At 48.1% G+C, this 24478-nt stretch overlaps 3 protein-coding genes and 3 non-coding genes across 8 annotated transcripts; 3 read left to right on the plus strand and 3 right to left on the minus strand.

Moving 5' to 3' along the window:
* Window positions 1–650: 650 nt before the first annotated feature.
* Window positions 651–723, minus strand: TRNAR-ACG (transfer RNA arginine (anticodon ACG)). Its single transcript has one exon. It is a non-coding gene; the product is annotated as a tRNA-Arg (tRNA).
* Window positions 724–2025: 1302 nt separating this feature from the next.
* On the minus strand, window positions 2026–2098 carry TRNAR-ACG (transfer RNA arginine (anticodon ACG)). Its single transcript has one exon. It is a non-coding gene; the product is annotated as a tRNA-Arg (tRNA).
* A 1652-nt stretch (window positions 2099–3750) lies between these two features.
* Window positions 3751–3822, minus strand: TRNAW-CCA (transfer RNA tryptophan (anticodon CCA)). Its single transcript has one exon. It is a non-coding gene; the product is annotated as a tRNA-Trp (tRNA).
* A 4192-nt stretch (window positions 3823–8014) lies between these two features.
* LOC134416633 (gallinacin-11-like) lies at window positions 8015–11150 on the plus strand. The gene is made up of 3 exons (XM_063153389.1): window positions 8015–8072; window positions 9654–9782; window positions 11023–11150. The coding sequence occupies exons 1-3, from the start codon at window positions 8015–8017 to the stop codon at window positions 11148–11150; spliced, it is 315 nt and encodes a 104-aa protein (XP_063009459.1).
* Window positions 11151–12393: 1243 nt separating this feature from the next.
* Window positions 12394–13784, plus strand: LOC134416476 (gallinacin-12-like). Its single transcript, XM_063153163.1, has 2 exons — window positions 12394–12829; window positions 13339–13784. Exons 1-2 carry the CDS (start codon window positions 12697–12699, stop codon window positions 13485–13487), a joined length of 282 nt encoding a protein of 93 aa, XP_063009233.1. The 5' UTR covers window positions 12394–12696; the 3' UTR covers window positions 13488–13784.
* A 59-nt stretch (window positions 13785–13843) lies between these two features.
* LOC134416475 (gallinacin-13-like) lies at window positions 13844–22434 on the plus strand. 3 transcript variants are annotated; one of them, XM_063153162.1, is made up of 3 exons: window positions 13844–13978; window positions 20300–20406; window positions 22165–22434. In XM_063153162.1, the coding sequence occupies exons 2-3, from the start codon at window positions 20346–20348 to the stop codon at window positions 22287–22289; spliced, it is 186 nt and encodes a 61-aa protein (XP_063009232.1). In that variant the 5' UTR covers window positions 13844–13978; window positions 20300–20345; the 3' UTR covers window positions 22290–22434. The 3 variants fall into 3 exon arrangements, 1 of the variants encoding a protein (XP_063009232.1); XR_010027276.1 differs by lacking the exon at window positions 13844–13978 and having other exon boundaries at window positions 20307–20827; window positions 22165–22302; XR_010027277.1 differs by lacking the exon at window positions 13844–13978 and having other exon boundaries at window positions 20307–20827; window positions 22168–22252.
* The last annotated feature ends 2044 nt before the right edge of the window (window positions 22435–24478 follow it).

The following is a 24478-nucleotide window of genomic DNA, read 5'->3' on the forward strand; positions in this document are numbered from 1 at the left end:
ACATCTTGCCTTCCTATGGGATGTGTGGTTAAACTTCCCAGGCCTTATAGAACTGTCTGGAGCTGTGGTGCCCACTGGAGGGGAAAGCTTAGCCCAAGGCCATCTCCACTTGTTCCAGCCTGGTGACAGAGGGGTGGGCACGTGAGCTGTAGTGGGATCTTGCTTGATGGCCAATTAGTCTGGGCTTCCCTACACATGGGCAACTTCAACCTTCCTGGCCCAAGCCACAGACACAGTGAAGGTACGAAACAGTGATGACAGAACCACGAGTGTGCAAATGTTGGATGAAGCAACAAAAGAACACAGAAATGGGAATTTTACATCAAATAACAGTGATTCATGTAGAAATGATACATGGCGGTCTCCAGTCCAGACTTCTGCTTAATTTATGATGTGCAGATGAGGACTGCATGCTCAGACTCTGGATATTTCCAAGGATGTAGAGGGTACAGCCTCTCTGGGCTCCTCTCTTGGTGATTTGCCATCTCACAGAGAATTTTTTTCACCAGTATGTCCAGTCAGAGCCTGCCCTGATGAGAGGAAGTTTTGCTGTGCAGGAAGGGACAACACCAGGGAGAGGCGGGGCACCATGGGGGAAGATGTCCCATGTCGCCATCAATGTGACAGCCAGGCTGTGGGCAGGAAAATTGCGAGCCAGGCAGGAGTCGAACCTGCAATCTCCTGATCCGTAGTCAGGTGCGTTGTCCATTGCGCCACTGGCCCAGCCCTCATGGAGCTCTGGGTGGGCTTTGTGACAGAATTAATCAAGTATAGGAAAAAATAGATTTTAGGAGATCCCTGGGAAGCAGGTGATCTAATCCCTGCTCAGAGCACAATGGTCTTTGACATCAGGTTGTAGCCAAATTTTAAATAACTCCAAGACTGGAAACTCCAAAGCTTCTCTGAGATCTTCTCCTACTCTGAGACCATTGCTGTCACATGGAGAACTTGGCAAGAAAGGGTAGCAGGACCAGGGTGACCTGTGGAGGGGGCTGGGACCAGAGCACACAAGGACATTCTGGGAGTTCTGGCCCTGTCCTGGCTGTGGGACAGCCGTTCTGGAGGCACCTGCGTTCCACTGTGGGATTTGCTGTGGTGCCCCTGGTTCTGGGGTGGACTCCATTTCTGTCACCAGGCTGGAGCTTGAAGGAGGTGGTCTTGGGCTAAGCTTTCCCCTCCAGTGGGCACCACAGCTCCAGACAGTTCTATAAGGCCTGGGAAGTTTAACCACACATCACATAGGAAGGCAAGATGTGCCCTCCAACCCTCTAGAGCAGCTGAGCTGAGCCTGGAGCTCAGTACAGGCACCTCTTCTCCTGGGTGGTGGAACCTGTGGGACCACAGGTGAGGAGGACAAAGCTGAATGGAATGGGCAGGTGGGAGCAAGGTGAGATCCTGCCACTTCCCTTTAACCACCAATAAATCCAGGTGTTCCTGAAGTGAGGACAGCAGGTGGGATCAGAGGCTGGGACTAGTTTCTCAATGAACACATCCAACTATGGATCAGGAGTCTGCAGGTTCAAGCCCTGCCTGGATCACCCTGAAGCTGGTGATGGAGGTGACAAGGGACAGCTGTCTTCCTGAGGTCCTTAACCTTCCAGGCTTTTTCTCCCATCTCTCCAATATCACCATCACAGGAACATCATTTTGTGACATCAAAGCTGTGAGCAGGGCACTGCTCCCAGAGCAGAATTTGTCAAGGCACTGACAAAGGGCAGCAGGACCAGTGTGAGCCTTGGAAGGGGCTTGTTACCAGGGCACATGAGGTGCCAGGACATCCTGGGAGTGCTGGCTCTGTCCTGGCTGTGGGACAGCAGTTCTGGAGGCACCTGCATTGCCAGGAGGCACCTGCATTTTGCTGTGGGATTTGCTGTGGTGTCCCTGGCTCTGGTGTGGGCTCCATCCCTGCTCCTTTTGGAGTGTGGGACAGGACATGAGGAGCTTGAGGGAGGATGGATGATGGTCGGGAGAAGGAAGGTGCTCAGAGAGAAGGGGGCAGGAGGAATTTGCCTGGGCTAAAAGTGTTGAGCCAGGCAGGAGTCGAACCTGCAATCTCCTGATCCGTAGTCAGGCGCGTTGTCCATTGCGCCACTGGCCCTGTCCCCTGGTCACCCCCATGTCCCTGCCAGGCTGGCCGTGTCCTTCCTTGTGTGGAACACCTCTGCTCCTACCACAGAGACCCCAAAGCACACCCAGTTCAGCATCCAGCAGTGAAGGGTCCCCTGGACCCCCAGCCCCTGACCTCAACCTGCTCAGTGCCTGGTCCTGGCCCTTTGCTTTGCCTTTGGATTGAGCTCAGCTGCTCTGTGTGCGTGTCCTGCTGCAGGGACACGTCTGGGAGACCTTGTCAGAGGTGAAACCAAAGTCAAGATAAATGATTTTCCTCCGTGTCCACTTGACTACCAAAGAAATCATCTCTTCAAATAAATGTATTGGTTTGGTCTAGGATGGTCTGCATTTGGTCAATCCTTGGCCTTCCAGTTTTTTCACATCTTTCTTCCATTGGGCATGGATTATTAGGGGTTGTTTCCATAGTGTTCAGGCAGATCCCGAGCTGTGATTGCCCAGACTAGAGCTTTCCAGATAGTCTTTCTCACTATTCTTGAAAAAATTCTTTCCATGTTGTTCATCAGAAACTTGCTCCTTTTCCCATAATCCTACACAGTGTAATTGCTCTTGATTCCCCTCCAGACATCTCCAGATCCTTGGAGATATTCAGTCCCCTGGACTGACCCTACCACCCCATGTTAACATGCCAGGAAAGCATGTCCAGGTCCTCCAGTAGTGATTAAGACTGGAGTTAAAAAGTTTCCTGCATTTTTCTGAGGAAGGCATTAACTCCTTCTTGAGGTAAATTATGGCAGACACCCACCACAATGCAACCTGCCTGCTTGCATCCTGACCCATAATTTCCATCCAGCCCAGCTCCCTGCTCATAGGAGAGCTCTGGGCATCATGTTCCCCATATAGTCTAGACCATGTCCCTACACCCTGAGTCCTGCCCCTCTGTCTTGGTTTGAACAGACAGGTGTTGGCTATAGAAGGCAGGAGCCTTCCTTGAAATGGAAAATGCAAATCCCCTTCCTCTGAATTATCATAATTTTGAAATTAAGAGGCTCTCAGGCAAAGATAGGGGAAGAGCAGTAACAGTTCTTTACCAGGAAAATTAAAAATACAAATGCAATATTACAAAAAGAAAACAAACCACTGTCAGAGTCAGAATATGCCCTGACCCCCTGTGGGTCAGGATTTTGGCAGCAGTCCCACTAAATGGTGGTTGCAGCCCTCCAGCAGGGCTAGCTGTACTTCTTTTGGAGCAGGGATTCTGTAGGAGGGTGGAGTTTTCCTCTGAAGGTCCAGTGGTGCTGTAGATGGGCCTGGTCTTCCTCTGGGAATACAGAGGAGAAGTAAGCTGCTCCTCTGGGAATCCACTGCAAAAGGTTGCCTGTGGTGTTCCAAACCTCAGATTATATCCAGGTAGGAATGCTTGGCTCCTCCCTCTGGGCAGAGCATCTGCCAATGGGATGATGTAATTTTATCAGCCATGCAGGGACACTCACTGGCCCATTGACAGAAGATACCTACTGAAGGGAGGATTGATTGTGGAAGAGATAAAGAAAACTTCCCAACGAACAGAAGAAACTGTCCCACCTCTAACAGATGGAAATAGAATATACACCCCCAGGCTAAGATACCCTCCCACAGTACAGCCCCCCAGAAAAGCAGAGGGTCGCCAGTGGTGGCCCAGACTGACCCCGGTGTGATTTGAACACACAACCTTCTGATTTGGAGTCAGACGCGCTGCCCTTGCGCCACGAGGTCAGGGTGAAGGGGTCCTGGGGCCCCAGATTGCCCCCTGGGAATGTCCTCTCCATGGGGACCACCCTGGGGTGTCCCTGCACCCCGGGAGCAGAGCTGTGGCTGTGGAGGGGCAGCCTGAGGGGAGGGCGGCTGCTGAGACCAGCCCAGGCTGCAGGATGGAGGTGTGGGGTGGGATGAGGGGAACTACAGGGTCAGTGAGGGCTGGAACCAGGCTCAGGGATGCTCCAAGGGAGGATGGTTGTGATGGTGTTCACAGGGGGCTTAGGATGAGGGAAGAGATAGAGATCTGACTCAGAAGGCTTGATTTATTATTTTATGATATATGTTACATTAAAACTATACTAAAAGAATAGAAGAAAAGGTTTCATCTCAGAAGGCTAGCTGAGCTAAGAATAGAATAGAATAGAATAGAATAGAATAGAATAGAATAGAATAGAATAGAATAGAATAGAATAGAATAGAATAGAATAGAATAGAATAGAATAGAATAGAATAGAATAGAATAGAATAGAATAGAATAGAATAGTAACAAAGGCAGTTGCTTCAGACTCTGTCCGAGCTAGCTGAGCTGTGATTAGCCATTAATTATAAACATCTAAGATGGGCCAATCAAAGATCTTTCTGTTGATTTCTACAGCAACAGATAACTATTATTTACATTTTGTTCCTGAAGCCTCTCAGCTTCTCAAAAGGAAAAAAATTCTAAAGAAAGGATTTTCAAGAAAAGATGTCTGTGACTGATGGTGGCTCGGGGGGGGAACACATGACAGCCCAAGGTGGATTTTGGCTGTGAACTCAGAAATTATTTTGGCTGTGGACTCAGAAATGGTTTTGGCTGTGAACTCAGACATGTTTTTGGTAGAGTGGAGCATCCATGGCCTCAGACTACTCACAGCTCCTGATGTCCTGCCCCAGCCACAGCCCTGTGGTAGCTGGGAGAGGCACCTGGAGCTCCTGCAAGGAGGGCAGGATGCTCCCTTGTCCCCTTGTCCCACCACTGCAGCTGCCCAGTCCTTTCCCCATGGGTTCTTAAGGCAAAGCTGCCATGGACAACAGTATCAGAAAGGAGGTGAAGCCTTCCTTAGCCCTCTCCAATTCCATTCCCAGCTTCATTCCCACCCCATGGAGACATGCTGGAGACAGCCTGCTGGGTACCAGGGTGTCGGGAGAGGGGCAATACAGGCAGGGGCTGGGGCAGCAGTGCAATGGTCAAAGCACCAGGAAACTCCTCCCTGGCTCAGCCTAATCCTGGTAAGAGCAGAGCTGTCAGTATTGCTATAGTTACAGAGATTTCTGAAGTTGTAGAAATGTTATAAAATTCCATGAGGTTAGAAAATATTATAGTTAAATACTTACCCTGAATGTGACTCCCTCCAAAAGTTCGATTCCTCTCTAAAATTTGATGCCTGAAACCAAATCCCACCTCTGCTGTCCAAACATATTAATAATCACCATGCATTTATTCTGTGAATTACCACTGCTGAGGATGGAGCAAAGAGGCATTTCCTCTTGCTTTCACCTTTCCACCAGAGCAAATTCTGCGCCATGAGGTCCCTTCCTCCTACAGCTCCTTTTCCCACAAGAGGGAGCCAGGAACCAGCTCATGGGCTCCATGAGCTGTAAATCAGGCTCGAGATTAATTTTGTTCAGTGAAGAATCCTCCATCCCAAGTCCAAACTGGAAATTCAGCTTGTTTCCTTCCTGGAAATACAGTGTTTTTTCCTCCACAGCCCAAAGTTTTTGTCTGTTCAACCCCAATGGCTGCTATTAGATTTTTTTCCCCATATTTTTCCCTGCTGACCACCCCCAGTGGCGCCTCTCCTCATTCATCCCACTCTGTCACTTGCTCTTCACAATGTTGTAAATAAAGTCACGTTTTCAGCCAGCTTCAGGACCACTTCAGCCCAACTGCAGTCAAATCCTGCTGATTTACATTGCCATAACACAAATCTGGTTAAGCGCTTTGGGACAGCAGATGTTTCCCATAAATTTAGTGTCCCAGGTATTATTTTCAGAGCTATCCCATGACTGAAAACTTCAAAATGAATAAGTCTTCCCTTCTCATAAAAACTCCCTTACTCAAAGGGATGTGAGTCCCAGGCCAGATCAGCAAAACCCTCCAGGGATGGGGACTCCACCAGTGCCCTGGGCAGCTGTGCCAGGGCTGGACAGAGCTTTCTGTGAAGGGATTGTTCCTAATTTCCAATCTAAACCTCCCCTGGTGCAATTTGAGGTGCTCTGTCCCTTGTTTCTTGGGAGAAAATCCTGACCCACCCCTGGCTGTCCCCTCCTGTCAGGGAGTTGTGCAGAGCCACAAGGTCCCCTCTGAGCCTCCTTTTTTCCAGGCTGAGCCCCTTTCCAGCTCCCTCAGCATCTTCTCACATTAGATCCTTAGACAAGGGGCAGAACTTCCACTGTGTGTGAACATTTATTTTGTGATCCATATAAAACATGTCTCTGACCTGGAATAACCTGGGAAAGTAACCCGGGAAAGGAGGAGAACAAAAAAAGAGCAAACAAAGTGCAGAGGCATCAAGGCAGACTGAGATAGTCCTTGAATTTCAAAGAGTTGGGTTTTTTACTGGGGTAATTTCTGATCCTAATTTGAAGGGGACTGTGATTGTATCAGCACTTGTGGTCTGATAGTGAGGACATGCTGGAAATGATGGGGAGGGATTTTGTATGTGAAATTACTGGGCAATCACTCCTCTTCCACTATTGTTAACACACTTAAGGTTTTAAATTTGTACTTCACCTCCCATGGGAATAAAATTTTAAAAGGTAAACATTTCCAGGCCATCACTACAGAACAAGACCATATTTTTATGATTTAAAAATAATTGCTGAGAAAGCTGAGTGTCTGCTCCAGTCTGACAAAGTACAACGACAGATCCTGTCACAGAGCTGACATGAATATCTCAGCTAGGATATCCTTGGATTCAGAGGGAACCCGAGCCAGCTGAAAGGTTCTTGTTGCAGCCTTTGTTTCATCCCTGTCCCTGGAGTACCTGGAAATGGACACAAACACCTCTCCTCATCCAGGACTCGATGGCACCTGCAAATTTGCAATGGAGAGCAAACAAAGAAAGCAGGGAGGCAGTCAGAGAACAATGCACATGGCCCAGGGGGAGGTTTTATTGTTGATATCAAGGCTGCTGGGTCAGAACAACGTCAAAAAATACCTTGCACAGAAAGAGTCTGAAGTAAATGATGGAGGGAGAGCCTGAGCTGTCAGCTGCCACCTCCATTTGTCTGTTGGTATCATCCAAACTCTGTACAGACAAATGCGGAGGAAAACTCATTAATCTCACTTGCCACGTGCTCTTTGTGCACCTGCAAAGTTGAAGGTGCTGCTGGTGACACCTGAAAACTGATAATCTGCACCTCATTTATCATAGAAACATGCAGTGGCAGAAGGTTTTGGGATGAAAGGGATATGAAAAATCATCTCATTCCAAGCCCCTGGCATGGGCAGGAGAACTGTCCACTTTGTTTTTCTTCACAGAACCTTTCACGGGAAAAAAAACCCAACGATTTTATATGTTTGTGTACATTTAAAATGTACACACAAATTATCATTATAATTTATTTATTTATCTTGGGAACAGCTGTTGCATCACAGGACAAGCAGTAGGATCAGATATTCTCTGTTGTCCAGTGAAGCTTTGGCTGCCCCTGGATCCCTGGAAGTGTGCAAGGCCAGGTTGGATGGGGCTTGGAGTAACCTGGGATAGTGAAAGCTCTCCCTGCCCATGGCAGGGGGGTGGACTGGATGATCTCTAATGTCCTTTCCAACCCAAACTATTCTATTCCATGGTGATTCTATGATATTCCAGCTGCCTTCTCTCCCCCCAGACAATGGTTAATTTCCTCCAGACAATCCATTACCAACCACATTGACATTTCAAGTTAATGATGCTCTCTGGGTGGACCCATATTGACAAGGGGCCCTCCCAGTGGTCAGGCAGGCAGGCACAGCTATTTGTCCTCTTGTTTTTGTGCCCCTGAACCATTGTTCAGGTTTAGCCACATGCAGAGGTCAGGCTGTACCTGCTGCCTTCCCCTGCCAAGTATCCCCAGACAGCCCCAGCTGTTCCCACTGCCCTATAAATGCCAGAGTGCTCCTTCCTCCCCTGCTCAAAGGTTCTGGCATTGTGGCCCTGTCTCCAGGCTGCAGCTGAGATCTTCCACCATGAAGCTCTTCTCCTGCCTCATGGCTCTCCTGCTTTTCCTCCTCCAGGCTGTTCCAGGTAAGGGCCAAGCCCCACGCTGGGGTTTGCTGGGGTTTGCCTGTGCAGGAGGCACAGCTCGCTTGTGTGGTGGTGCAGAACGTTCTCCTCAGCTCCTTTCCTTAGAGCAGCTCCATTTATCTAAAAGCAGAAGTGAAAAGTTAACCTGTGGTGAGCAGGTGTCGCACCAGAACCTCCCCACACAAGCTTCTGCCAGGTGTTGGATCCTATGACTCTTTGAAATGTCTTTTGTGGCACTATTGGATGGTGGCACCATGGAAATCACCTCCTCTTCTAACCCCTGGGTTACAAATTGTCCTCTCTGTGTAGGTAGAAGAGAGCAGAGGTGCTCCCTGGTATTGTTCAGGTTGAACTGCACCACTGACTTCAGCTGTCTGAATATTCTTGTTTCCCCTTTCTCAGCCCTTCTGCTGCACTGACTCATTTTCTGATTGTGTTTTTATCCTACCTGTTCTTCATGCTTAATGAAACTCCTCACCTTGGAGAAAGGCTTCCAGAGAAAGAAGGGACTGGGCAAACTGCTTGTTCCTGTTAATTGAGCCAGATCCTGCTTTTGGGGGTTTTTAAAAGTCATAATTTTATATCCAGGGCATGTGATGACCTTGCATGTCCCTTGCATGTCCCTGCAGCAATGCAGTCGCAGAACTCAGAAGCTTCCAAGACTGGGCTGTCCCTTCCCATTATAGCACAAATTGCCAGGATATGTTCAGAAAATTTCCATCAAATTTCCTCTGTATTTCACTCCAGCTGTACAAAAACCTTCCTTTAAATGCTCTGAGGTCCCATGAGTTCCTCCACCTTCTGGGTTTTGGGGGTATTTGTGTCAAATCCCTAACTGGCGTTTGTGGGGTTTCAGCAGGAGGAATGGAGATGAGAATGGACTGATCCTGCAGCACAACTGGGAATCCCATTCCCCCTGTGTTGGGAAGGATGAAAGTTTGACAAGAAAGTCTCACAGATATGTATGCTTGGCAGAAAGATTTCTGAATGTAGAATCTGACAAAGGAATAGAGATGGAAGCAAGTTTTGATATAGAAGAAAAGAATTACTGAGTCTTCCTGGATAACCAAGGAGGCAAAATGTATGTTAGTTAGAAGGGTTTTCGTGACTTAGAGCAAAGGATAAACCCACCTCAAACAAGAAGATATTTTTACCAAGCAGAAAGATAGCACAGGCAAACAAGTCAGCAAATGTTGCAAGTAGAAAAAAGGCCTCAGAATTTTCCACTGCAAGAAAACTGAAAAACAACTTCTAGCTTAATCTGTAATACAATAACTTTTAGTGACTGAAGAATAATAACATGAATATGGTAATTATAGTAGTTATGATAGGCTATAGGTAAAAGTTAAGGTATAGATTGCCTCTACTGTATTAAGATGCTCAGCAAAGAAAAGTATATAATGCAATATAACCAAAACCAAAGGGTCTCCAGGCCTGCCTGCAGCTGGAGCTGACAGCTGTAGTTGTAGGCTCTGTCACCCACCACCCTGGACTGCTGTAACCTCTTGGAATAGAATAAACTGCATTTTGGAGAGCTCCTGGAATCCCATATCCCTCATTTAGGCTCTTACACCCCTATAGGTCTCGGCTTGCCCAGGGACACCTCACGTTGTTTGGAATACCACGGCTACTGCTTCCACCTGAAATCCTGCCCGGAGCCCTTCGCTGCCTTTGGGACCTGCTACCGGCGCCGCAGGACCTGCTGTGTTGGTACGTGTGGGAACCTGTACAGGAGGGAAATTAATTCATTTGGGGGAAAAATGGCTGAACTCAGCCAAACAGACTTTGCCTCCAAATCACAGAATCACAGAATGGGTTGGTTCGGAAGGAAGTTCAAAGTTCATTTCTTTCCACCCCCTGCTATGGGCAGAGACACCTTCCACTATCCCAGGTTGCTCCAAGGCCGTCCAACCTGGCCCTGGACACTTCCAGGTGTGGGTCTAAACCATCTCTTTCCATGTACAAAGAGGGACCTGTGTGTTCCTCCATTGACCTCAGTGTGGAGCCTTTGGGACTGGCCAAAATAAGCCAAAGCTCTACATCCAGCTGGGGAGATAAAATAAAATCTTGGCCCATAGAGAGTTCTCTTTCTGTGGTAAATCTTCCTGTGATTATCTGTTGGGGGACTGCTGGCTGCACCCACCCTTCTGTGCTTAACAGATGACAACTGACCCTGTTATTTTATCTGAATCTTCCCAGAATTGCTTGTTTTTTGTGCTCCTCAATAGATAATCCTCAACATAAATCATCCATGAATATATACTTTAGAAACAACTGTGCTAATCCTGAAGTTCCTCATCAGGATTCCTGATCCAGCATCCTGGCCACAAGTGGATATTTCCTTGCAGTTAGTCTATGTGTGTAAAGTGACCACAACCACATCATTTCATTATATTATATTATATTATGTTATGTTATGTTATGTTATGTTATGTTATGTTATGTTATGTTATGTTATGTTATGTTATATTATATTATATTATATTATATTATATTATATTATATTATATTATATTATATTATATTATATTATATTATATTTATATTATCCTGGATTTTGTGAAATTGCAACTCAGGATTTTTAGATTTAGGCATCCTTGTGTTTAAAAGTCCTTACTGGACTTTTCTCCCCAGGTTAGGAATTCCTTCCATTTCTTTTAAAACCTCATCCTTCACAATTTTATTAAGTACCACCTACTTGAAATGTAGTCATTCTGCATCCATCTTCTTCATAGCTTTACAATATCCCTCCCTCAGTTAATTCTTTTCCAAGCTGGTGGGTCACAAATTCCATCTTTTACAGAAGTGCTGTGATAAGCCCTGAAGTTCCTCTTTGTGTCTTTGCTTTTGGAGACTCCGTAAACACAACCTCCCAACAATTTTTGTGTATGAGATGGTTTGGATGGCTGTGTCAGGTTTCCTGGTTTGACTCAACCCCTCTGAATTGCAGACACCACATCCAACTTCCACATCTGCCAGGATGAGGGGGGCCATTGCGTGCCCCCAGAAATCAGATGTCTGCAGGAGCAGGAGGGGCTCTGCCCTCGCAGGGGATGGAAGTGCTGCACAGAAGCGTGACAAGGACCTCGTGGGACTGCAGAAAACCATGGGAAGGAACAGCCAAGAAGGCAAACAAGTTTTATTCCAAGTGTTGTAAACGTGCCTGCTGTTCTAAACATGCAAAGTGTGTAATTAACTAGAGGTGACATGTGTCTTTATGTAAAGAAGGCAATAAATGCTAAATAAACAGGTTTAACAGTCATTTATTTATGGAAAGAGGCAAAATGTCTCTCTATTACACCCACATGCAGAATTGCACAAAAATTTGCTGTTGTATCCTTGGAAACTCCATCCCCTAATCCTTCTTACCAGCATAATCTTATTTATGTTTGATTTTACACTTGGATGCTTTAGAGGACTGAGGACACTTAATCACAGAATCATTGAGGTTGGAAAAGATCTCCAATGTCTTCAAGTCCAACCTGTGACTGATTCCCATCTTGTCACACAGCCCAGAGCATTGTGTTCCATATCCTTGGACTCTCCAGGGAGCAGCTGAGGGAGCTGGGAAGGGGCTCAGCCTGGAGAAAAGGAGGCTCAGGAGGGACCTTGTGGCTCTGCACAACTCCTGACAGGAGGGGACAGCCAGGGGGGGTCTGCTCTGCTCCTAGGGAACAGGGACAGGAGGAGAGGAAATGGCCTCAAACTGCACCAGGGGAGGTTCAGGTTGGACATCAGGAGGAATTTCTGCATGGAAAGGGTGGTCAGGCATTAAAACAGGGTGCCCAGGGCTGTGATGGAGTCCCCATCCCTGAGGGATTTAAAAGAGAGATAGATGTGGCATTTGGGGACATGATTTAGTGGTGGCTTGGGAGAGCTGGGGAATGGTTGGACTCGATGACCTTGGAGGCATTTTCCAATTTAAATGACTGTATTGCTCTAATTACATTGTTCTGTTTGGGTATGTTTTAGGGAGAAAGGGGCTTTTAATTTTACTCCTTAGCCTGCCAGTTTGAGTTCACGGAGCAGTTTTATTGCCACAGCTGAAGGGACAGCAAACAGCAAGGCCATGCAGGGCAGCTGGAACATCACATTTTACAGCCAGAGCTGCACACCCACCGCAGATCTACCTCCATGAGGGGCACTGCTGAACTAACAGCTCTTCCAGCAGCACTGTGTGCTCATCACACTCAGGAACGAAGCCTCCCAAATTCCTTGGAAGCCAAAGCTGGGAAAAAAAACCAGCCAGGTTTCAGCTGGAGAAAATATTCACACGAGCTCAGATTAAAAATTAATCACTCCCAGCCTGCATCCTTCTTCTCCTTGCAGATCATCAGGACTCTTCCCTTTCAGGTTGCTTCCCTCCTCCCTGTCACTTCCAAGGGATTTTGCTCCAGGCAAAGAGCAGAGGATCTCCCTGAGCTTCTTTTTGTTTCTGCTGGAATTCTACCAGCTGCCAAGGAGAGGAATCAGGAAAGCCAGTAACCAGTGAATGTGAAAAAAGTCAACATTGTTTGGAGCAGCAGAGCTGGGTCAGAACGACACAAAAGGGTTTCTCAGCAGCAAATGTTACTTTGAGGACTGGAATATAATTAACTCCTGCCTACTCCTCCCCTCTTCCAGGATGCCATCCAGCATGCCAGCAGCACACAGAGGCTCCTGTGAAATGTCACTCCCAGCCCTGGGATTTTCCAGCAGAGCCAAAGGAATGGGGATCCTCGTGCTTGTTTTCATACTCATGTCCCTGACCCAGCACGGTAAGACCAGGAAGGGCCTGGGGTGGTGAACAGGATATCTGGGAACAGGGATAATCTTTCTTTACTGTGTCATAGGTACTGAGGAAAGGTTTTTTGGGTGAGAGAGTGGGTGAGGTACTTTGGGAAAATTCATTATTTAATCCCTTGGGGGAATACAAAAAAATGAGCAGGGAGGAGGCTGTGAAAATGGGGCACACACTGAGTTAGGAGAAGCCTTGTGCTCTGGGAAAATGTTCCTGCCTTTTCTCAGGCTGCAGTTGCCTCCTTGGCAGGGAGAGGACAGCCCCTCTGACCTCCCATGCACAGCCTTTGCCAACATCCTGCAAAAACAACTCCATGATAAAACATTCCCTGAGGGAGGTTGGCTCAGCAGCTTGGGATTTCTAACAGGGATATCCGAACCTGTCCCTGGGTGTGCTCAAGGTGCCCAGGCTCTCTTGGCTGGCTGGGAACATGGAGAAAAGGAACCCCACTAATTTTATCCATGAATTTGCTGCTCCCTTGTCCAGGAGATGCCTATGGACCTGACAGCTGTAACCAGGGAGGGGGCCTGTGCAGAGTGGGAAGCTGTGCTTCTGGTGAATACCTGGCTCAGTTCTGCTTTGAACCTGTCATTCTCTGCTGCAAAAATCTGTCACCTGCTGCCACAGAGAGGTGAAGGTTTCCAGACGAGCCCCTGCAGCACATGGAGAGCTGCAGGCTCCACTGGCACGGCATGAGCAGCTGCTGGGAAGGAGATTTTGTGGTTTCTGTGGCTGTGGATTCACTCATGGACTCCTGAACACTTTGGTTTTGCTGTAACCTTTTTAGGAAACATTGTGTGACAAGAAAAAACTGGGGCCACTCATATCTGTGGTCCTTTGGGGACTCTTATTGTTATCTGACATGCCCAGGTGAAAAATTGCCTTTCTGCTTTATCTGAAAACAATAAACCTGAGGTTTAACAAAGCAGAAAGTGCCCACCTGTGAGTCAGCAACGCTGCCAGTGGTGGGATGGCACTGAGCAGGAGTGGCCACAGCATTCCTCACCTCCCCAGAACACCAGGGGGACTCTGTGCCTTTATTTCCCTTCCCAGACAAAACAGCTACAATGGGGAAAGTCGTTTTGGCATCACTTTTGGTGCAAAAGGCATCTGGTTTGACATAAAGGTGAGTGTGGTCTGTGCTTCTCAGGCAGGATCCACCCCCATCCACTTCTCCTTTCCAGGCACTGCCAGGTTCTCAAGGCAGTCATGGAATCCCAGAATGGATTGGGTTGGAAGGGACATTAAAGATCATCTCATTGCCATGGGCAGGGACACCTTCCACTATCCCAGGGTGTTCAAAACCCTGTCCAACCTGGCCTGGGACACTTCCAGGCATGGGGTCTAAGCCGTCCTAAGACGGCTCTTTCCATGTGCAACCTGTGTGTTCCTCCTCTGACATCAGTGTAGAGCCTTTGGGGCTGGACAGAATAACCCAAAGCTCTACGTCCAACTGGGGAAATAAAATAAAAGTTTTGGCCCATAGAGAGTTCTCTTTCAGTGGTAAATCGTCCTATGATTATCTGTTGGGGGACTGCTTGCTGGACCCACCCTGCTGTGCTTCATAGGTGCCAACTGACCCTGTTATTTTATCTGAATCTTCCCAGAATTGCTTGGTTTTGGTGCTCCTCAATAAATAATCCTCAGCATAAATCATTAGAGATCACCCAGTCCAACCCTCTGCCATGGGCAGGGACACTTCCCACTATCCCAGGTTGCTCCAAGCCCTGTCCAGCCTGGCCGTGGACACTTCCAGGGATCCAGGGGCAGCCACAGCTTCTCTGGGCACCCTGTGCCAGGGCCTCCCCACCCTCACAGGGAATAATTTTTTCCCCTAAGATCCTAGTTTTACTTGTTTTAAACATGGTGAGGAGGGCATCTGAAAGCTGTGTCCCATTGCCCTGACAGGCTGCCCTCTCCACCCACGGACTGCATTTCTGGTGCAACTCCTTTCCCTTTTGGTCACCCAGCTCCAAGGAAATCAGCCTCTTTGTCCCTCACATCTTTCTTCCTACAAGCTCCCTCAACCTAAATTAATTTTCTGTCCAAATCCCCTCTCACCCCTTCTGTGTCTTTTCAACACAAAACTTTGACACTTCCCTGCCTTTGCCAGCTCCTGGTCTCCCTTTCCAGGTAAAATATTTCTCTCTGGGTCAATCATTTCTGTGAAAGCAAGGAAACAATGATGTAATCAGAGAGCCATGCCAACCAGCTGAGGCACTGGTCAGACAGAGCCAGGGAAAAGTCCTCTCTGGGAGATGAAATTCTTGTTCTGATGAATCAAACAGGAAAATTCCCTCTGACCTCAGCAGGGTCAGGCCCCACTGCCAGAGGGATGACAATTCATTCATCCAAGAGCCTCCATTCATCCAAGAACCTCCATTTATCCAAGAGTCTCCATTCACTGATGAGCAGCTCAGTTACTCTCCTCGAGTCATCACTGGCACTCCAGTGATGCCAGTGCTCTCCTGCAGCTGGATGAACCCTCAGGAGAGCCAGACAACCCAGAGCAGGCTGTTGGATTGGGAATTGATTCTGAAAAGAGGGACAGGGCTGAATCCAGAGGCAAATTCCTGCCCGTGTCCAGCCCATGCCTCTGACGCACAGGGATGGACGAGGACAGCACGGAAAGGGCTTGGGATCAAGGCACCTCTCCAAAGCAAACAGTTTATTTCTCACATTCATACACGGGGTCCATTGTTCCTGCCCCTCATCTGGGAATGCTCAGCCATCCTGGTTACAGCCTGGTTTTCCAGGAAAATGAGGAGTGGGCTCTTGCAGCTCACCTTGCACGTTTCTCTCATAATCACTGGGCATCCTGACCCTGATATGCTTCAGACCTACTGGCCAGTCCACCAGGAAAGGTGGAAAAGCTCAGTTTATAGGGAATATTGTCCCTCTGGTGCTAATGGGCATGCTCACAGTCATGATCCTGCTGTCCCACTGCTGTGTGTTCCCTTGTTTGCTGATCTGGATGGAAATAACCTTAAAAAACACCAAATCACAACCCAACAACAACAACAACAAAAAAAAAAACCCCAAAAAACAAAACAAAAACAAAAACAAAAAACCAAAAACCCCAAACAAACAAACAAACAAACAAACAGAAACCATACACACACACACACACAAAAAAAAAAAAACCCACATTAAAAAAAAAAAAAAAAACCAAACAGAAAAAAACCCAAAAATCCATCATTATTTCTGCCCAATGGATAAGATGAACTGAATTCCCTTCCAGTCTTACAGAGAGGGAGGAGAGAGAAACCACCAAGGACAGGGTGGATGAATGGCACTTCCAGACTTTATAAAACTCTTTCTTGATGTAGTTTCTTTACCCCTGAACTCACCTGGGGCAAAGCAGCCAGCTCAGCTCATGGGGAGTTGTCACTATATGACATGAAACAACACAACACGGACACATTGCTGTTCTTAAGGTAAAAAGGGAAGTTCATTTTCTGACTCTAACATTTATAGATTTCCAAAAGTGACAGTGGATTGGAAGGTGACAGTGCCACCTCTCCAATGACATTGGACAAACCAACAGCCCATCAAATTTCTCCTCCTCCATAAAAGAATGCAAAACAATAAGGTATTAACAGAAAGTGTGTGAGAAAGTTTGTTACAAGAATGTAAACTTGAGAGTGCTTAGAAAATCTTAAAAAATCAGGGTGACAGGGAGTTGCTTGAACAGCAGCATGAGCTGCTTTGGTGTAAGTGTATCACAGGGAATGCTGCTCAGATTAATCAAACCCTAGCTGGAGTACCCTGTAACCCTGGGGAGGAGGAAGAATCATAAAATCATCACAGAATCCCAGGATGGTTTGGGTTGGAAGGGACCTTAAAGATCATCCAGTTCCGACACCCTGCCATGGTCAGGTGAAAGCCAAATTAAGAAGAAGATTTTAGTAAGAAATTATTGATTGAGCTTTGAACTCCAGCTGTCTGTGCCTGATAGAGCTCTGAAAAAGGTTCTTTAGTACTACCTCAGCACACCTATACCTAAAGGAGATGCAAAAATCATCCAGACATTTTGGGATGTTTATTTGGGATCTCTGCAGCCACACAGAGCCAGGACAGAGCTCTACCTTCGTGCCAGCTCTGTCAGCCAGCACAAGCCTCCTGCATAACTGGGGATTTCAGTCCATCAAAGCACGGCATGGATTCCCTCAGCAGGATTTGTTTGCTGTTCCCAGGCAACAGGCCAGTGTTTGTTTGGCAGAGAGAGCCAAATCCTCCTCTCCTGCCCTAAAAACGTCCCTGTGATGTGCAATCAGGAGCAGGATGGGGCTGGGTGGGCTCCTGCTTGGGGAAGATGAGGCGCCACAGCCGTGGGCAGCCCCTTGGATCCAGGGTGTCCCTCACATCCCTGCCACACAAACCAGTGCAACCCCCTGCGTGCCCAGATCTTCCTACATAAAGAGAAAAGGGGTCACATTCCAACATTCCACCCTCTCACCTGGAGCTCTTCCCAGTCCTGTGGGGTGAAAGGAATCACCTGAGCACAGCCCAGCTCCAGGGTATGCTGGGGAGATAAGACAGGCCAGGATACTGAGGCTGCTCCTACACGAGTAAACCAAATCACATGAGGCTCAGAAGTCAATGGCTGCTCAAATGTGCTGCCAGAAAATGAACTGTTTTCCCCTCTGTTCCTTGGCACGGTTTGGAGGTGGGCACACACCAGGAATGATCAATAATTCACACCTGGATGTGGCCCTGCACTGGAAAGGAGAAGTTGATTGCACAAGGTGTGCTCTGGCCATTTTCTGTGGGGCAAAAAACATAATTTCTTGCAGTATCCATCTCTGGGGCCTCTACTTGAGACAGACATGGACCTGTTGAAGAGAGTTCTGAGAAGGCCATGAAGAGTGTCTGGAAAGAGAGCCATGGAGGGTTTCTGGGCTAGGGCTGAGCCCAGAGCTGAGCCCACAATAATTTCTTCACAGGTTGAATTGCAGGGTTCTATCAGTGCTTGCTTGTTTGGCAAAATGCTCTCAGTGGGATTGCGAGTAGGAGGTGGCATCACAAGCTGGCAAAAGGGTTTATTCACTTCAGGAATTGCTCCTGCTGGCAAAACCTTATCCCAGTTTGCATTTAAAATAAGAACTTATCCCAGATGCATTTAAAAATCAGCCTGCTCAGGTCCTGGCCTGAAGGCAATGAAGTCAGTGGAAACATCCCTCCCATTTGGGGCCAGGGAGCAGATATAGATTGATTCAGCTCCTCCCAGCCCCAAAACCTCTCAAGCACCTAGGAGCCCATTCCTGTGCCACGTGTCTGAGCACAGATCAGCCTTTGTGCATGGTGAGCTCTGAGAAAAGACATCTGCTGGCAGGTTGGGGAGCAGGGGAGGCTGGGAGGCTGCTGGGCCAGCCCCGGTGGGCTCACCAGACGCTGGGGCCAACACAGCAGCAGGACCATGCCAAGGGGAGCCAGACCAGCTGTTGTACAAGCAGTTGCCCATGGGACAGAGGTTTCCTGCCCCTGATTTCTGGAGGAAATCTGGTTTTTGTTGGTATTGGATAGTCCTGGATTTCTTTCCCAAGGCACGTTCTGCAGCGTAGTGGTGCAGAGGATGCAGCCTGGTCCCCATGGAGCCTGCAGCATCCAAACAGCTCCAGGCACAAATCCCCCTCTGCAGTGGTGCTGCTCCCAGCACGGGAGAGCAGCTGAGCTGGAGACAGACAAACACCTGGACCTTTGCCATCCAACATTGGGAACACCGTGGCCACGTGGTACCCTAGCCCCGTGCTCCACATCCTCTCTGGAGAGCACCAAACCATCTGCACACACATGTTCAGACACTGCATGTCACACACTCAGAGCAGGACACTCACAGGAGCATCCACACATTCCTTCCTGCTTGGACTGCAGCTCAAGGACTGCTGTCTCCTTTCTGCTGGATGAGCTCTGCCCAAATTCTTTGCTTTGGAGCTGCTTCCCTGAGAGGGTGGGGAGGCCCTGGCAGAGGTTACTCAGAGAAGCTGTGGCTGTCTCTGGATCCCTGGAAGTGCCCAGGGCCAGATTGGACAGGACTTGGAGCAGCCTGAGATAGTGGAAGGTGTCCCTGCCCATGGCAGGGAGTGGAACTGGATGGGCTTTTAGGTCCCTTCCAACCCAAACCATTCCATGATTCCAAAAGTCCACAAAATCCCGCTGCACCATCTCTCAAATTGGAGATGCCAATCCTCAGAGGCACAGGGTGGGCTATTGCCTTTTCCAGAAGCTCACACACATCCCTGCATCCAGCTCTCCCCCAGATGTGTTCCAAGGTCCATCTCCCTTCCCAGGCTATGCCTGGCCAGTTTGCAGCTCACCCTGCCTAAGAGCTCGGTGTTCCCTACTCTAAAGTCCAGCTGGTGAAGGCCCCTTTATCTGCACTGTTTGACGAAGGTGATCCTTGTTCTGTTCAAGCAGCCTGAAGGACATGGGGTTTGCATTGTCCAGCAGCCCCTGGCATCCAGTCTGCAAAGAAAAATCCATTGAGGCGACTTCTGAAGGGAAAAGGGAAGACTTGGTGATGGCCTCCGCTGCATCACTACTGTAGGAAAAACCTTTATAAAGTTTCTGTTTCCTCTTCCTCCATTTGTTCTTGGCTGGGGGAAATTCCTGCTCATTGTTTGCTTTGTGTTGTTTTCCCAAGTTGAAATGCAGGTCTCACCTCTACTGATTTCCTGGAACTGACCTGGAGAACTGGTACAAACCTGAGAGCCTGCCAGGATCCCTGGGAGAGCTGTAACCCACCTGCTTTCCTAATGTATTGCAGGGAGGTATCCCAGCTTTCCCCTTGAATGAGTACATAAATGAATAAAATATTAAATTGCCTTTTTTCTTGGCAGCTGTAAACAAAACCTTGGCAAGCATCCTCTCTGCAGCCTGGAAGTTGGGAAATTGAAGCAGATCCATGATTTTTTTAAGGATCCCATTATTTTCAAGCCAGCTCTGTGTGTTGGGGAGTGGAGGAGACTCTGGATTTTTTCATATTTGACTGTGTCAGTGCTAAACACAGAGAGTGAGAGCTGGAAATATAAAAAAAAAAAAAAACACAAAACCAAATCATAACGCAACATTTTGATACTGCAAACACTTGGACTGGATTTTAACATCACATGCTCGAGCCTACACACGCAGAGCCAGACTGGGTCAGTCCCAACATCCTGTCTCCAGCAGCAAGCAGTAGCAGCCTCCCCAGTGCTCAGTGTAATTGCCAACAAAACCCTGATTTCCCCCCTCACTTTTTGGTCTTTTTCCCTCTATTTTTTTTCCTTTATTTTCCCTTTCTGTCTGTAACACGATGTGACTGAGAGCAGGCACACCCCGTGCAACTGTTTGCCGTCATGTTGAAATGCACCTGAGGTTGACAAAGTTCCCTCCACTCCAGGAAAATTACACAACCCCCTCCCTGGCCTCTATAAATCCATAATTTCCCTCTTATTCCTCTCTTTAGGGCCCTTCACTCCTCCTGGGGGTGGAACCTCCACCCACACCGAGCCATGAGGGTTCTCCAGCTGCTCCTGGCAGTCCTTGTCATTCTCCTCCTCCAGGGCACTCCGGGTAAGGACAAAATCCTCACAGGGCTTCCTGCAGGACTGTGGAGAGAGAAAAGGCAGGTTCCTGCTCTTCTGAGGTAGAAGAGGACAAGACAGGGCCCCCACGTCAAGGCTGAGCTAACTCGTGGTTCCAAGGAAAAAATTTCTCCTGGGATGGTCTCCATGAAGTTCCTGGAGGCAGCTGTCCTGAGATCATGGACTGTGCATCCCCTCTTCTCTGCACCCTCAAAACTCACCCAGAAATGCTGAGCCTAAGACAGGAACCTGAGCTTTGCTCCTGACCAGGATAAAAGCCTCATCCTCCACCAAACAAGGAGAATCCCATTAAATTATCCATGAGTGGAATACAGATGTGGCAAATGCAGGAAGATGCAAGTGTGGCCAGAAGGTTGAGGGAGGTGATTTTCACCCTCTGATCTGCTCTGGTAAGATCCCACCTGCAAAGCTGCCTCTAGATTTGGGATCCCCAGCATCAGAATCTGATGGGGCAAGTCCAGAGGAGGCCACAGAGATGCTCCAAGGGCTGGAGCCCCTCTGCTCTGGAACCAGGCTGGAAGAGCTGGGGGTGCTCACCTGGAGAAAGCTCCAGGAAGAACTTAGAGCCCCTTTCAGAACCTAAAGGGGCTCCAGGAGAACTGGAGAGGGACTGGGGATAAGGGCTTGGAGGGACAGGACAAGGGGGAATGGTCTTAAGCTGAAGGAGGGTAGGTGTAAATTAGATATTGGGAAGGAATTCTTGGCTGTGAGGGTGGTGAGGCCCTAGCACAGGTTGCCCAGAGAGGGTGTGGACTCTCCATCCCTGGAAATATTCAGAGCAAGGTTGGATGGGGCTTGGATCAGCCTGGGATAGTGGGAGGTGTCCCTGCCCATGGCAGGAGGTTGGAAGTAGATGGTCTTTAATGTCCATTCCAACACAAATCATTCTGTGTATCTTTGATTCTATAAAATCAAAACTATCTTTCAGGGGGAAAAGAAGAGGGAAAGGCAGATAATTTTTGTTTGTTTGTTTGTTTGTTTTCTTCTGGGATTCTGGTTTGATAGAAATTTATTCCATGACTTGGCATTTTTGCTGTCTGTTTGTATACACGTCAGAGATTTGGGTTTCATTCAGGTGTAAGGTCACTCTGATCTTAGCAGGACTTTGGTGATACCACTTTTGCAGAAGGCAAACCTGATAACAAAGAAGAGGAGAGTTACTTGCTTAGCCTGCTTATCTTGTCATTTATTTAACCCAAGTCCTGGGGACAACGAAGGGAGAGAGAAGGGTTTGCCCACCCCACTGGTGGTGGTGGACCCTCCAGAACCCCCAAATTTGGTGTTTCTGCTGTGTCTAAAGAGAAGCAGCACATGCATTTTAATCAAAACAAAAGCAAAAGATTTGAAAAACCCAAGCAAACAAAAACCCCAAAACACCAAGCCAAAAAACCTCAAAAGGAAACAACAGGTAAAACAACTGTTCCAAAAGGCCCTCCTCTGTCTTTTGATGCTGTCCAGCCTCACCTAACACGCCCAACCTGACACAGCCAACCCAAACCTGGCTGTCTCTCCCAGGCCAGTCTTTAGGAGACTCCAATTGCTTGCTGGATGGAGAAGCTCCTCCCAAGCACATCTGATCCTCACCATGGAACCACCTGAATTTCCCTGCTGCCAGCTGAGAGCATCCCATTGCTCAGCCACCAGCGCCAGTGGAGTTCCCAGTAGGTTTTACAGCTCTGAGTAGGTTCCAGCTCTCCTCACCAGGTGTTCTCTCCTCTTTCCCCAGCAGCCAGAGGCCTTTCAGACACGCAGCAGTGCAGGAACAGCCGTGGCCACTGCCGGAGGCTGTGCTTCCACATGGAGCGCTGGGAAGGGAACTGCAGCAGCGGCCGCCTGCGCTGCTGCCGGTGACAGCGGCCACCCCAGGAGGCTGTGACAGCCCCAGGAGAGCCAGCACAGTGATCCTGCAGCCAGAACTGTACACAGAGCCTTCCCTCAGGCACCTCCACGTGCAGCTCGGTTTGTCCACCACCAATAAACCTCTGGGTTTGCTGTGTCCTGCTGGATCCGTGTTTTCCCCTCAGATGGAGCTCCCTGCCTGGCACTCAGGGGTTGATGGTGCTGGAGGTACACTGGGGGATCCAGATTGTCTGCACAAAGGTGGCAGATGTGGTGTGTGACTGTGTTCACAGGGGTCTTAGGATGAGGGAAGAGACGAGGATCTGACTCCATGTTTCAGAAGGCTTGATTTATTATTTTATGATATATATAATATTAAAACTATACTAAAAGAATAGAAGAAAGGATTTCATCAGAAGGCTGGCTAAGAATAGAAAAAGAAGGAATGATAACAAAGGGTCTGTCTCGGACTCTTTGTCCGAGCCAGCTGACTGTGATTGGCCATTAATTAGAAATAACTCTATGAGACCAATCACAGATCCACCTGTTGCATTCCACAGCAGCAAATAACCATTGTTTACATTTTGTTCCTGAGGCCTCTCAGCTTCTCAGGAGGAAAAAAATCCTAAGGAAAGGATTTTTCATAAAAGATGTCTGCGACAGTGGTGTAGGGACAAGGAGTGTCCTTCCAGAGTGACAGCAAGAGAGGGATCTGCTGGGCTGGTCCAAGCAGTTATGAATTCTCTCTTTGGACCCATTCCTCCACCTCTGTCTCAGTCATTGCCTTTAACAACCTCAATTTCTAGCTCTGCTCAGAAGAGGCCATGGCAGGATTCATCCTCTTCAAGGGGATGGATCCAAGACAGAGGTATGGTTTTGCCTCCAGAAGTTACTCTTCCTTATTGTAGTTGAGGTGAATACAATACAAAGCAACACACTCCATTTTCAGAAGGCTTCAAACTGATTTTATTATAGCATGCATGCTTTTTATGCATTCTTACAAAACTCATAAGTTTTCATTTTAGTCATTGCTCATGAAAGACAAAGAAAGTGCTCATTGGAACAGGCAGTTGCAGGTTTCTCTTATTTATCCTTCTTTCTTTCTTGGTTTCTATGTCAACGACTTTGGTAGAAAATTCTTTCAGGGGTAAACATGGATTCTCTTATCAAACTTCTCTCAGAAGTCGCTGTAGAACCTCTTCCACTCTTCCTCTCCTACAGCAAGAAGGTGAACCTGGGTGTGTGACTCAGGTTATCCAACCTGATCTCCTTGGAAGATGTCCCTGCTCATTCCAGGTGTGCTGGAATAAATGACCCTTAAAGATTCCTTCCAACCCAAACCATTCCATGATCCTGTGATCCACCTCTGTGAGGAGGTAAAGGTGGGTAAGGCTGAGAAATCCCCGTGAGGAGAACAATTCAAACAATTCACTTGGTCTCACAGGGAGTGTGGTGGGCTCTGCATCTGCCCTGCATGGAGCCATTCCCAGGTGAAATCTTACTTTAATAGTGCAAGTGATTCCATACTCTACCCCAATATCACCCGAGGGGTATCACTGCCTCTCGTCCTGCATAAGCTGATTTACTGAGTAGAATTAAGAGTGGGAATGAGCCAAGGCCAAGTTCACTTCCAGCAGTTCCTCACCAGGGAATGAGAGTTGTTGGCTGTGGACTGTTGTTTACTGAAGGAATTTGTGAATTGCCCACTCTGGTGTGCTCTGGAGCAGGACCCCCAAACAATTCCTCACCTTGGAGGTGGTGAAGTAGAAAGGAGTTGGTGTAGGAGAGCAGAAATAGAGATGAAGGAGGTGTAAGTAGAGAGTTGGCTTGAAATAGTATGAAAATCTCCTCAAGAAAAACACTGGAAAATTTATCTCTGGAAAACACCCAGTGTGGTACTCAGGACATGGAAAAAATGAGGTGGGCAAAATTCCCACCCCCAGCTACACACCTGGCTTCAACCTAAACCCACTCTGCTTTCCATCCCAGAGGCACCAGTCTTTCCCTGGAGGAAACCAGTAAAATCAGTGACCCCACTGGAGACCTGCCCCATCTCTGGCTGGACTGTGAGCAGGGAAAGATCCCCTCACTCCTCCCCACCACGAACTGAGGTAGTGAGGCCTGCTGGGCTCCGTGCTGGGACACCCCATCCTTGCTCCTGTGGCTCTGCAGGCTGCAAACAGGGTGGCAATGCTTTCAGG

This window comes from Melospiza melodia, chromosome 3, assembly GCF_035770615.1.
Source record: "Melospiza melodia melodia isolate bMelMel2 chromosome 3, bMelMel2.pri, whole genome shotgun sequence".
Classification (NCBI taxonomy): Eukaryota; Metazoa; Chordata; class Aves; order Passeriformes; family Passerellidae; genus Melospiza; species Melospiza melodia.